Below are 14047 nucleotides of genomic sequence, written 5' to 3' on the forward strand. Positions count from 1 at the left end.
ACCCATCAGCAAGTATTTATTACACACTTACTATGTGCCAGACACTGTTAAGCAGTGGGAATATAAAGAAAAAGCAGTAACAATTTCTGCCCTAAAGGATCTTGCATTCATATGGAAGAGAAAACATATACATAAATTGCTACATACAAGATATATACAGAGTAGATGGAAAGTAGCTGTTGAGGGTAAGGCACTTGTAGTGGGGGGAAGGGTGGGAAAAGGTAAGTGGTCAAACTGAATTTTAAGGAAACCAGGGATTGTAAAACGGATTTATTTAGCCACTGTGGCCCTAGTCAAGTTACTTATCTGCATTCCTCTGGTACTTCTCTATGACAATCAGCCCCAGAGGAATTGAATAGTGAAATGAGATCCTACATGCAGAGTTTCCCATGCTTGTGAGCATAGTCAACCCCAAAACAAAACAGTGCAATGTGTAAAGTACCATACAAGGAGAGATGAGTCCCTATTATAAAGGGGCTTACGTTTCAGAAGGAAGTAACAAAATATATAATGTAAGATATATCTCAGAGTAAAAATTCTTTGCCAATTTTGTAAATAAAATTTCTGGAGAATGATAAATATTATGCTATAAGCTATTTCTTTTCTTTTTTTTCTTTTGGAGGAGGGCAATTGGGGTCAAGTGACTTGCCCAAGGTCACACAGCTAGTAACTGTGTCAAGTGTCTGAGGCTAGATTTGAACTCAGGTCCTCCTGACTCCAGGGCCGGTGCTCTACTCACTGCACCACCTAGCTACCCCTGTATAAGCCATTTCTTAAAGGTATTAATCATTTTAGAAAATAGTTGTAATATATCATTGAATGTTTGTGGATTTTTTTTCCTAATGTAGCCAACTTCATTTCTATATTAATAAGATGAGGCTCTATTTAGAAGGATGACTAAAATTAGTTTGATGCAGTTCTCTCTGTACTCATTGGTAAAAGTCATCCTTATCTACCACCAAAATAGTAATAATGGTGCCTAACTTATTCTTACCTATCTTTATGACTGGATTTCTTCTTGTTAGTTTGCCTTGTTCCCTTTGTACAAAGTAGTTTTATGTTCAAGCAGGAAAGTCATATCAAATGTTGAACTGACTTTACTAAACTGGTTTTTATCCATTTTGTGTTGGTGACAAGTTCTGTATCTGAGATCCGTAGAGACTTTTCTTCTTCATCTTTTGAATTAATTTAGGCACAGGCAGACAAAGAGCTCTACATAAGGCTGAGAGTTTGTCATATTCCTGTGCCATTACTGTTTTATGGAATCTTTGTCTGCTCCAGGATTTATTTATCACTTATTTATTCATTTATTTATTCATTTATCTATCATTTCTGACATTTGTTAGCAGAAGCATGATTTTTCTCATCAATGAGTAAGATTACTCTCTGCAAAATCTTTAATATGTATTGCTTTTAACTAGTTATTGGTGTAAGATAAATTTTGGGGGGGATTTAAAAACTAATACTACATGTAAGAAGGTAATTCTGAGGAATCTTGTTTGAAAATCTATTTTTAACTTATCATGAGTGTAAATTATTGCCATTTGTAAAAGATTTTTATGATTATAAAATTATATTAGCATTTGAACAAATTAGTGAGTTTAATGATAATAATTCACACATATAACACTTTAAAGTTCACAAAGTACTTACAACATCTCCTTGAGATAGAAAATCCAAGTGTTATGTTCATTTTACAGATGTGGAAACTGAGGCTCAGAGAATTTTAAGTAACTTGTTCATTGTCAAACAGCTAATGTCAAAGGCAGATATGAACCCAGATCTCTTGACTCTTAGACCAGTGTTCTTTCCCACTGTACTATATTGTCCAGGAAAAGCAATGACTTATGAAAATAATCTACTTTTTCACTTTTCTTTATATACTAACAGAAAACATGTGGGCATATGTTAATCCTCTTGGAAAGAAAAAGTTATCATGCTTTAAGATGCTTGTGTGATAAGAATTCAGTAATATATTCATAGTTAAACTACAGGGCTACATATTGGATCTCTTTTTGTCTAATTTGTTCACATTTTGATGGTTCCAGAGAATTTGCTTACTCTGAAGCCTCCGGTGGACGACCTAGCGCTACCAAAGTTATGGTGGTTGTGACAGATGGTGAATCTCATGATGGCTCGATGTTGAAAAAAGTTATTGGTCAATGCAATGATGACAACATACTTAGATTTGGCATAGCAGTAAGTAACTTTTTTAAAATGTCTTCTTCAACTCTGAAATTCTATGATTCTTCTGTAATTTTGCAGAACTTTTAAACATTGTAGCTGATTCTTAATTCCTTTTAGAAAAATCACCAGTATTTCAACATGCTTGTTCATAGGATCGACAAAGTTTCCTTCAAAAGTCCTTCTATCCCAGTAGCATTGGATAGATATGAAAACCTCCATAGTCCCTTCCACTAATTGATGTGTTTTTCAACATCAGTGTGTAGACTGGACCTTCTTCACATTCTTCCTTTAAAAAATCTCCTTAGTTTTGAACTGAGCCGACCATTCTGGAGAGCAATTTGGAATTATGCCCAAAAGGGCTATAAAACTGTGCATGCCCTTTGATTCATCAATACCACTCATAGGTCTATATCCCAAAGACATAAAAAAGGGGGGAAAGAACCTGGGGGGTTGGGTTTTTTTAATGAATTTATTTTTTTTCAGTTTTCAACATTCACTTCCAGAAGATTCAGAGTTCCAAATTTTCTCCCCATCTCTCCTCTCCCCCAACCCCAGGACAGTGTGCATTTTGATTACCCATTCCTCCAATCTGTCCTCCCTTCTATTACCTCCTACCTTCTTCTCTTATTGCCTTCCTTTCTATTTTCCTGTAGGGCAAGATAGATTTCTATACCCCATTGCCTGCATATGTTATTTCTCAGTTGCATGTAAAAACAGTTATTAACATTCATTTTTAAAGCCTTGAGTTCCACATTCTCTCCCATCCTCCTTCCCAACCCACCCTAATTGAGTAAGCAAGCAATTCGATATAGGACCTATTTGTGCAAAAATATTTATAGCAGCTCTTTTTGTGGTGGCTGATAATTGGAAATCAAGGGGATGCCTATCAATTGGGGAATGACTAAACAAGCTGTGGAACATTATGCTATAAGAAATAATAAGCAGTATGATTACAGAAAAACCTGGAAAGACTTACATGAACTGATGCAAAGTGAAGTGACCAGAATCAGGAGAATATTATACAAATTAACAGCAATATTGTACAATGAACTGTGAATGACTTAGCTATTCTCAAAAATACAATGATCCCAGACAATCTCAAAGGACTAATGATAAAGCACACTATCCACCTCCAGAGAAAGTACTGATATTGATTGAATATGGACTGAAGCATGCTATCTTTCCTTCTTTCTTTTTTGCTTGAGTCTCCTTGTACAAAATGACTAAAATGGAAAAGTTTTACATGATTGCACATGTATAATCTATATCAGATTGCTTACCATCTCAGGGAGCGGGGAGGAGAGGGAGGGAGAGACAGAATTTGGAACTCAAAGCTATTTTTTAGGAAAATGTTAAAAATTTAACATCTAATTGGTAGAAGTATAAAATATTATATTTAAAAATTTTTAAATGCTCCTTTAAAAAACTGCTATAAGCGATCATGAAGTCATGATGGCAATCATGCAAATTGCTTATTTGAAGCTTGGAATATTTTTCCTTAGAAATAATGTTAGTATAGGAGGGTATATTTTCAGGATAGGTTACAAAACCCTAGTTAATCCATGATACAATGGAAATTAAATAGTAGGAGAACCAAACCATATCTTTTAATATTGTTCCTACGGGAATAGGTATTCGGGCTTCCATTGTTGTTCTCCCTTCTAATAGGAGAGCTCCAGTGAGGGCATGGGGGAGGCTTCTCAGGCCATACAAGGTGAGTATAAGGCTTTGACAAGGAAGGGGCTTGATGAAGGCTCTAGCAACTGGAAATGGGTATAAGTTCTAATCATTTTTAAGTCAGATATTTGAAGTAGGGGACCACCTGGATATTCAGTCAATCTATCAGTCAATAATACAAAGTAATTGTAAGGTGAAGGTGTTGTTTTTGTTCCATCATTTTTCAGTCATGTCCAACTCTTTGTGACCCAATTTGGGGTTTTCTTGGCAAAGATACTGGACTGGATTGTCATCTCCTTATATTTTGGGCCCTCCTGGCTCAGGGTGAATGTCAATAATAACTGTTTCTCTTTGGACCAGCAACCCTGAGGGTCTTCCCCTCCCAGTTTGATTTTTTCTTTTTTTTTTTTTAATTAAAGGGATCATCCCTTGACTCACTTCTTAAAGAGGCCTATTCACTGGACGGGCATTACTTAACTCAAAATGAGAACCTGAAAAGGCCTTAGCCTAAAAGGGCCAGGGTCTCCCATTAATCCTGGGACATCTCTAGTCATCCTGATGAATATCTGGCCACTGGGCCCAGATGGCTCTGGAGGAGAAAGAGAGGCTGATGACCTTGCACAGCACCCCCTCACTTAAATAAAAGTCAACTGCAGGTCATGATATCATGGTCCTCTTCAAAAACAAAGGACAAACACGACAACAACCATCTCATTTTACAGATGAGGAAAATGAGGCAAAAAGGGTTAAGTGACTTGCCCAGGGTCATGCAACTAATAAGTATCTAAAGCTAGATTTGAATTCACAAAGAGACTTCCTGACTCCAGGTCTGGCATTCTATCCACTGTATCACCTAGCTGCCTTGTAATTGTAAGGTAGTAAATATGAAGTAGTTAAGTATGTGGAACACTAACAACTGTAGGGATCAGGAAAGGCATTTTGTGGAAAGTAGTGGTTCAGCCAAGTCCTGAGGGTAGAAAGATTCTATGAGGCAAAGAAATGAGGAGAGAGTGCATTATAGCCATGGGAGACAGCTATTTCGAAGGCATGGAGATGGGAGATAGAGTGTCATGTGTTTATATTGCTTAGAAACCACTTTGGAAGAGTTTGGAGTAAGGGGAAGGGCACAGGACACTCTTGGCTATATGCTTGTTTATGTGCATGTGGCTATGGAGGATAGATATGGCAAGTTAATTCTAATTTTTTTCATTTCATTCAGCATCATTTGGTTCATCCGTTTACCCTGGTTTTGCCTTATGTTTCCATACTTGGTGATTATATGAGTGCCTTGAATATCCTAATGTCCGTTTTGGTAAAGAACCGTGAGACTTTACTTAGTTTAAAAGCTTCCATTTATTTGGTTTATTGATTGTGTACAAATAAATGGTCTTCTCTTTGCCTTGTTTTCCAGATTTGCAAAGTGGGGTAATAATTCTTGCCCTTCACTTGCTATTTCCCTTTTGAAAACTAATGTGTGTAAAATACTTTAAGCCTTTCAAGTAAAGAAGCAGCCATGGTTACTTAAACAAAAAAGTGCTCTATTCATTCTATAGTTTGAGAATCAAGAGCTCTCTTGTTTAACATTGGAAAGCACAGACAGTAAAACCAAAGAGCAGATCACTCCTCTGCCAGAGTGCTGTGATGAGATATTTCTGTTGTTTCCTAAGTTTCATTATAGTCAAGGGGGCAGAGCGTGGTGAGAAGCTAGAGATGTGGTTTGATTCGTTTGTCTATTGGGGGATGTCAAAAGATTTCACAGGTTCATCTAGGTGTTTGTAGGGGACCATTGGAATTCAGAGATCACAACTTTTTGTTTTTCCCTCAAACTCTTATCTAGGTGCTTGGATACTTAAATAGGAATGCACTTGACACAAAAAATTTAATAAAAGAAATCAAAGGAATTGCTAGTACTCCAACAGAGAAGTATTTTTTTAATGTTTCTAATGAAGATGCACTCTTGGAAAAGGCTGGGACATTGGGAGAGCGTATTTTCAGCATTGAAGGTATGGTGATGCTTCCTAATATCTTCTCAGTATAATTTCATGGTTAAGCATGTCCATTCTGTTAAAGTTTCAGGCAATGAAGACATTCAAATCAGTCATAATTAGAGCATAGCACTAAGCTTTTTTTCAATGGTTATTTATGAGGCCCCTAGACTGTACATTGGCAGGGGGGAGGCGAACGAAATCCATATAACTTCCTATAATCAGCTCTTAGTTTCATATTTATCCATAGCAAATTCTAATTTATTCAGTTTAGTTTAGCCATTTTTCAGCCATGTCCAACTCCTTGTGACCCTACTTAGGGTTTTCTTTGCAAAGATTCTGGAATGGTCTGCCATTTCCTTCTCCACCTCATCTTATAGATGAGAAAACTGAAGCAAACAGGGTTAAGTAGCTTGCCCAGAGTCACACAGCTAGTAAGTGTCTGAAGCTGGATTTGAACTTAGGTCTTCCTGACTTCCTGACTTGAGGCCTAGCCCTCTATCCACTCAGCCACCTCGCTGCCAAATTCTAAATACCAGATTATCAATGAGAATAATAATAGCTAACGTTTATATGGCACAAAGCACTTTATACATAATATCTCAAACCCTCCCCTGAAAAAACCCTATGAGGTAGGTGCTGTTATTATTCCTACTTTAAACATTAAGAAAATGAGATTCACTTGCCCAAGGTTGTATAGTTCACCTGACTCCCAGTCTACCACACTAACCACTAGGTTGCCTATCTTTCTGTAAAAAGACTTCTGTCTCTTTCTGAGTTGCTTTTCCTTTACCTCAAGCTGATGCAGGATATTAATATTGACTAATATAAGGATTCTGCTATTATAACAAAGCATTTGACTTGGTAGGGCACAATGCATTGTTTAAGGCTCTCCTCTTACCAGTGTTAAGTCTTTTGAGATCATGGAGGTGACAATCACAAGATAAATTCCAAAGATACATAGAAATGATTTAGGGATTATTTGCATTTGTGGGCTTCCTTGGCACTGTTCCCTACTATCTACCATAAATTTACATGATCACAAATTGATTAGACTCATAGTATACAAATTGCTGCCTATTCTAGACAGCGTATTTTATTATGGAGTTTGACATATTTTAGATAAAACACTTTACAATGAATTGTGTTAGGGTATAGGACAACAGCAAGTTGATTGTTTTAGAATGGGACTCAAAGATTTTTTTTAAAGGCCACTTTCTCATCTCTATGAAATCTTTATGAGACTGACCTTACCCATCAGTATTAATTAAGTATAATGAAAATATGGGAAGAGAATAGGCAGGTTTTCACATACAATTTCTTACGGCAGACCACAGCTTTACCACCACACAATTACCTGAAGAATGTAGACAATATGGGATTCTGCTATTTTTTGTTCACTGATTATAGCAAAGCATTTGACTTGGTAGGGCACAATGTATTGTTTAAGGCTGTCCTCTTACCAGGTGTCTCCCATGTTTATGTCAAGATCATACAAGATTCCTTAGCACTACAAATCAGATGTAATGCAGTGAAGGGCACTATAATTCATGCAGTGATTCTCTAATTATAATCATAAGTTGAGGCATAAAACAAAGAGACATATGCTCTCCAAAGATGTTCATCTTTGTCCTAGAAAGGGTCCTGAGTAGAGTCTAGAGGAAAGAGGTATACCTTTTAAGTAATGAATTCCTTTATGTGTTCCTGTTTGCAGAAGTAATGCTGATTGTATCAAGTCCCAGAATACTACACAGCCTCCTTAACAAGTTTGAAAAACAACTTACAAGAGGTGGCCAGCAGTCCACATAGGGAAAACTAAGTGCATCAAGAATGACTTTTGTTCAGATTATAAGGTGCAGGTAGATGGTCATCTCACTAAGTCTATCAAAACATAGATCTTATTTCCAAACCTTGCAGATTGAGTAAACTGAGCCCAGAACTGAAGAAACTGGATCACATTTGGGGTATAATTTAACATTTTCAGTGATCCCAAGTTGCTCCCTAAAACAGACATCCATATTTTAGACACTAGTATTCTTTCAGTGATGCTATATGAATGTGAATTTTATTGAATACTCCAAAGAATTCTAATACCGAATACTCCAAAGGATCTAAACTGTAGATGACCCAAAGATTAATGAAGAAATATATGATAAACATAATAAGAGTACAAAGTAATGACTTGTGTATAAGAAGTGGCCTAAATTTGATTTCCAGGAAATATATGGTGATAACAGGAGGTGGAGCAACTACCTAGTGAGATTAAGGGATGGCCTGCATGTTATATTGATGCCCATAGGAGATAGAGGAGTCCTCTAGCATACTGAGTTAGTTGAACATGGAGAGAGGTTGCAAAGCATGAAAATGTGTAGTGGGTTTCAGTGTGCACTTTTAGAGCAAGTACCCACATAGATGAGTTCATGGATCCATTTAAGTCTATTTCCAAAGCTTATAGGAACTGTTATTGATCGTGATGCATGAAGAACCAGCACTGATGTGGTACTGTATTGTTAATGACACCTTGTGGGTAGCATTGAGATATTTCTGAATTGATGAGATTGGCATGAACTTGAATCCCAGTTTCTAATGTTTAACCCCAAGCACCTCTTAGCAGTTTGTAGAATTCTGAATAAAGATGCTAGCTGCCCAACCCCATATAAAGGGTGATTCAAAAGTCAATACAGTTTTAAGGTTTAATAACCTGTTAAATTAAATGTATTAATATTTACCAATATTCTAAATGGGCAGCAGAGTAGCATCATAGTGCACAGGGGGCTGGGCCCAGAGACAGGCAGATTCATCTTCATGAGTTCAAATCTGGTCTCAGACACTTACTAGCTGTGTTACCTTGAGCACGTCACTTACTCCTGTTGGCCTCAGTTTCTTCATCTATAAAATGAGCTGGAGAAGGAAATGGCACACCACTTCAGCATCTTTGCCAAGAAAACCCCAACGGAGTCATGAAGAGTCAGACATGATTGAAAAATAACTAAACAAACAATACTCTACAACTGAAAATTTGGATCTTTCCCACCCAGATACTAAAGTGATGAATGACAAAATTCACGACTTTGCTTTTCAGCATTCTTCATCTTTCTTGCGTTCTCCTTGAAATCAATGAGAACTTCATTCCTGATCCAAGAAATTTGGCAATGCTAAATCAACATTCATGAATATCCAAAAACACTTTGGAATTCAAAGATCTTTTTTCTTTCTTTCTCCTATTCTACTTATCTTACTGATTCAAAAATCTAGAAATTTCTCATTTTTTGGTGAATATAAAATTTAATCAAGGTAATACGGCTTAATGAAGAGGGAAGAGTCAGACCTTGGAGTCAGGAAGCCCTGGGTTCAAGTCCTGCCCCTGACACAAATTTGCTGTGATCATGGAAAAATTGCTCATTCTCTCAGTGCTCCACGTAACAGACCGGCTGCTAATTTGCTCGGATGGATAGAATTTTCGCACCTTAAGTTCTTTACCCTGATGAAATTACTGGTTCTCTTCCCCTCCCCCCCCATTATAAGTTGTGCTCCAAATTGATGACATAAATATCATTTTTTAAAAACCTATTAATTTCTCAGGTACCGTTCAAGGAGGTGATAACTTTCAGATGGAAATGTCACAAGTGGGGTTCAGTGCAGATTACTCACCTCAAGATGTAAGTATATTCGATATGTCATCAAACTCTTCTGGTTTGTTTGTTTGTTTTTGCTTAAAAATTGATAGTCAACTTTATCATTCTGACAATGGCTGCACCAATCCATAGTGAAGGATATTTTGGGGTAGGGATCCTGATTTCTAGATTTAGTCTTTAATCTGCTTGCACTGTTGCCACCTGTTAATGGCTTTCTTCTCCCCCATCGCAAGGACTTTCTGTGGAAAAAAGTATGATTATATATATGTGAAAACATCCTGAGCACAGCATACATATCATTTTTGAGTAATTAGAATTTCCTATGAAATAGAAATTAGGATCACCTAATAAATCATTGGGAAAATGCATTAAAAACATAAAGTCCAGTTATCCCTGTCATCTGAGACTCTACAGTGTTTTTCTAAGGCATAAAGTAGAAATGATTTTGAAAAGGTCAAGAGTTAAAAACAAACCGAAGCCTGCTCAGGCTGGTAGTGTTGATCTCAGAGCCCAGGGCACCCCACGTGTTCCTTTCTCTCTGCTCAGTTCTGCCTCAGTAGTTCATTCTCATCAGTATGTGAGGCCCTTCCTTAGGTAAACCTTTGAAAGAGTTCAGCAAGATAGACATCACTGACCCTATTTAGGTCTGGACACTGCAGTTATTTGGCCTAGGCAATTGTTGTTGTATACTTAGTTTAGTTACATCCTATCTGCTCCAGTTAGATGGAACTGGGGGGAAGGGAAGTGAGGAACAGGAAATGAGAAAGCATATTTTTCATTACTGGAATATCTATGTCATTTTGTTTGTTCAGAACTGATGTTTATATTAAAACATTTTTTAATGAAAATAAAAAGGGAGCAGCTAGGTGGCACAGTGAGTAGAGCACTGGCCCTGGAGTCAGGAGGACCTGAGTTCCAATTTGGCCTCAGACACTTGACACACTTACTAGCTGTGTGACCTTGGGCTAGTCACTTAACCCCAATTACCCTGCCTTCCTCCTTCCCACCCCAAAAAAGATATTCACTGCATAATGTCTATGGCACGAAACACCCACAAGGAACCCGTCAAAACAACAGCTCTTTCTGAAGAAAGCATGTGCCAGCTCTTTAAACCTGTCTCTTCCTACCACCCTCTTCCTCTAGCTTACTCCCTTGGAATGGTACTACTGGGTTTCCTAGTTATCACTTTGAGTTAACTTGAGTTTGGGAGTCAAAATAATATATTTCTAGATTTTGCCTATTTTAAAGTTAAAATTAGAGATTCTAAGCTTTAAAATACAGTACATAAAGGCTTTAACCATTTAATGATCATGAATTCATGGTTTGGAATATTGACTGTGTATGTGACAACCTAAGTCCTCTCTTTATGACCCGTGATATTGTACTTGTGTGTTTAGTAGGTAGAGTATCACAGCCAGAGGTGTCTTTGGTAGCTTCATTTAAAAAAAGGCTGCTGGGAAGGAGAAGTGTTGGCTTGATAGTTAGGTCGAATACCAGTTAAGAGAATGATCCACTCAGGACATAGGAGAGATCCTAAGACCATCCTACCTTTGCCCTCTTCGCCAATTACAGTTTATTTTGTGAGGTTGTTTCATAACATGCTCTTTTTGGGGTTTTTTGGGTATGTGATATCTAAGACTTAACATCCAGCCTTCCCACCCACCTTGTTCATGGGGATTCTGTAGTCGCTTAATTCTGTATTCCTGGGGTATGTTGGAACAAATCCTTGGTCATTGGAGGGAGTGTCCTATTAGGAAATAGCTCATTATTGTGAACTTACTTTTTCAATAGGTCTGACTATTCCCCTAAACATATTCATGTATACTAAAAGTTTCCTATAACTTGGCTTACCTTTAACAAGAATGTTTAGGCTTGTTTTCCAACACAAATGTTACAAAAGGATTCCACTGACTATGTAACCATGACCTTGTGTGGGATATTCTTATGTTAAGCATTTTTCTGTTGAATTCAGACATAGTTTAGCTTAATGAATCACCTGACCTGTGTTTGATAAGTGAACTTTATTATTAATCTTCATTTTATAATCATTTAAAGGGTGTTCTGGCACTGGGTGCAGTTGGGGCATATGCCTGGAGCGGAACAGTTGTCCAGCAGACACCCCATGGATATTCCATCTTCCCTAGACAAGCCTTTGAAACAGTTCTGCAAGATAGAAATCACAGTTCATATTTAGGTAAGATATAGCATTATTTGGCCCCAGGAAATCTAAAAGTTTCATGAAATTGTTTTCTTCTTTCTTTTTACTTAACTAGTTCACCTGCTATTCCACCATTTTGACTTACTCTTCCATGAAACTTTTCCTAAATTAACTCATCGGCCCACATGATAACAGTTTCCAATGATGTGTCAATTTTGCTTTTGGATCACTGTATTTATCTATGCATCTCTTACCTAACAGTTTGGCTTTATACATTAGATTATAAACAGTTTGAAGGAATGGGTTCTATTGTTGGGAAGGCAGTTAATCCATTTGGAAGCCTAATGAGGAGACACCCTCCACAAATGCAGATTGACAACTGTTCTGCAACTTAGAATCTAAAACATTTGCCTAGTGTACCAAGAGCAGTTAATTAACTTACTCAGATCACACACAGGTGTGTGCTATAGTCTGCTCTAACTGGCTTGGGACCAGATGGTTCAATTTTCAGTGTGAGCATTTACACCTCAGAAAGTCACTACAAATCAGGGCTTAATTTATTTTTTGTTGATTGTTTGGACTTAAGAAAGTGTTAATAATGCAGATTAAACTTAAAATATATTGCATAATCCCCAGAGAGCCCAGTTGTTAAATGTTTACTAGCATATCCCTGCATTGCTCTTTAACCTTGTTCAAGTTCAGCAGGAGTGCCATAGAAGGCTATGGGAATGAATTCATCACCAAACTGGAGCCCTGATGACTGGAAGCTAACAATACTATTAATAATAGACACATATGTAGTACTTTAAAGTTTGTAAAGTGCTTTATATCTGTTCATTTGAGCTTCACAATGCTCCTGGTTGAACATAATCAGTCTGTATGAGAAACTATTTGGACCCAGACCTTCCAGACTTTCAAGCTGTACCTCACTATAAGATGATGGAATATTATCTTGTCATGGTTCAGTTGTTTTCAGTTATAGCTAACTTTCTGTGAGTCCATTTTGGGGTTTTCCTGGGAGAGATGCTGGAGTGGTTTGCTATTGTCTTCTCTAGATCATTTTACAGATGAGGAAATTGAGGCAAATAGGCTTAAGTGACTTGCCCAGGGTCACATAGCTAGTGCTTGAGGTCAGATTTGAACTCAGGTTTTCCTGACTCCAGGCCTGGTGCTCTATCCATTGAGCCACCTGAGATATTGTTATGGGAAGCCAAAACTTTTAGGAGCTGCTGGAACATTGGGATCATGAGTGTATTATTGCTTTTTGCCTCCTAAGATGGAAGAAATCATCCCTGGTATTTATTAGAGTAGGTAATATTCGTATACTATCATGGAGTTCTTGGGACATTTGTCCCCATGGGTGTTCATATTACAGTACCTAAGGTGGGAGGACTCATTCCTCCCTTTTAATGTGTTTATTTTATACCCATAATGACCTATTTTTTCTGTGGTCTCAGCCAGAGGCTTCTAAGGCAGGTACTGAAAGGTGCCTAGTCAATTTCATCTTCCTAACCAACCTGCCCCACTGGTGTCTACCCAGGGACTAGGTTCTTGGTATCGTGAGTCCAGAAAAGTCCTGGGAGACTTTCTTGGCAGCATCTCACTGCCTAGTACAAGCATCATTATGGTCAGATGATGAGTGCTCCCAAACCCATTAGAGCTAGCTTTTCTTGATTATCCTCTGGCGAGAATTTAGCTCCCCAGGACTCTATATTTAGAAGTTTCTTTTAGTCTACTTACATGTGTCCCTTTGGATTATTATGATAAGATTTTTACCTCTTTAAAAATTATTTGATGCGTTTCTTCTTATTGTAAATGTTCATTGTGAACAAATTAGTCATGATCTTGGATACTTAAAATATCTGGATCATCCCTCTGATCTGTTTGCCTATAAGAATTTATCTTCTATTTTTCTTTTGTTGTCCTTAAAATATGCATATCAGAGTCATTTCATAGGCATATGGACCTAGAGCTGGGAGAGAGGGGAGGGGGGACATACTTCAAAGGTCATGTAGTTGAACTGCCTCATTTTATAGATAAAGAAATAGGAGTAAGGAGGTTATGTGACTTTGCCCACATGTAGTAAGTGCCAAAAGTAGGATTTGAACCCAGGTTCTCTGACTCAAGAGACAATGTTCTTTCCATTATACCATGAAATTTCCTAGGCTCCTCATTTTTTTCTTTTTCTCTTTTGAAATGCCATTTAAAGCCTAGCTACTTTTACAAATGTTTTCCTTTTCAATGTCTGATGTTTATTTCTCTCTCTCTCTTTCTCTCTGGTATTTATGTTACTTAATATATGGAGGTCATATACTATTTGCTTTTCTCTCAGAGACATCTGACACAATTTAAATATCTTTAATTGTTTGTTGTAAAATGACAAACCTTTGTTCATGTGGGAATTC

General features: G+C 37.4%; 1 protein-coding gene across 1 annotated transcript in view; it reads left to right on the forward strand.

Moving 5' to 3' along the window:
• ITGA2 (integrin subunit alpha 2) overlaps nt 1-14047 on the forward strand; it is a 147897-nt gene that overhangs the window by 68877 nt on the left and 64973 nt on the right. Inside the window, exons 8-11 of the mRNA XM_036761894.1 lie at nt 2049-2199; nt 5702-5867; nt 9432-9508; nt 11540-11678. Coding sequence (XP_036617789.1) covers nt 2049-2199; nt 5702-5867; nt 9432-9508; nt 11540-11678 — 533 coding nt within the window. The remainder of the gene's footprint in view (nt 1-2048; nt 2200-5701; nt 5868-9431; nt 9509-11539; nt 11679-14047) is intronic.

The sequence above is a fragment of the Trichosurus vulpecula genome, chromosome 1 (genome assembly GCF_011100635.1).
Source record: "Trichosurus vulpecula isolate mTriVul1 chromosome 1, mTriVul1.pri, whole genome shotgun sequence".
Classification (NCBI taxonomy): Eukaryota; Metazoa; Chordata; class Mammalia; order Diprotodontia; family Phalangeridae; genus Trichosurus; species Trichosurus vulpecula.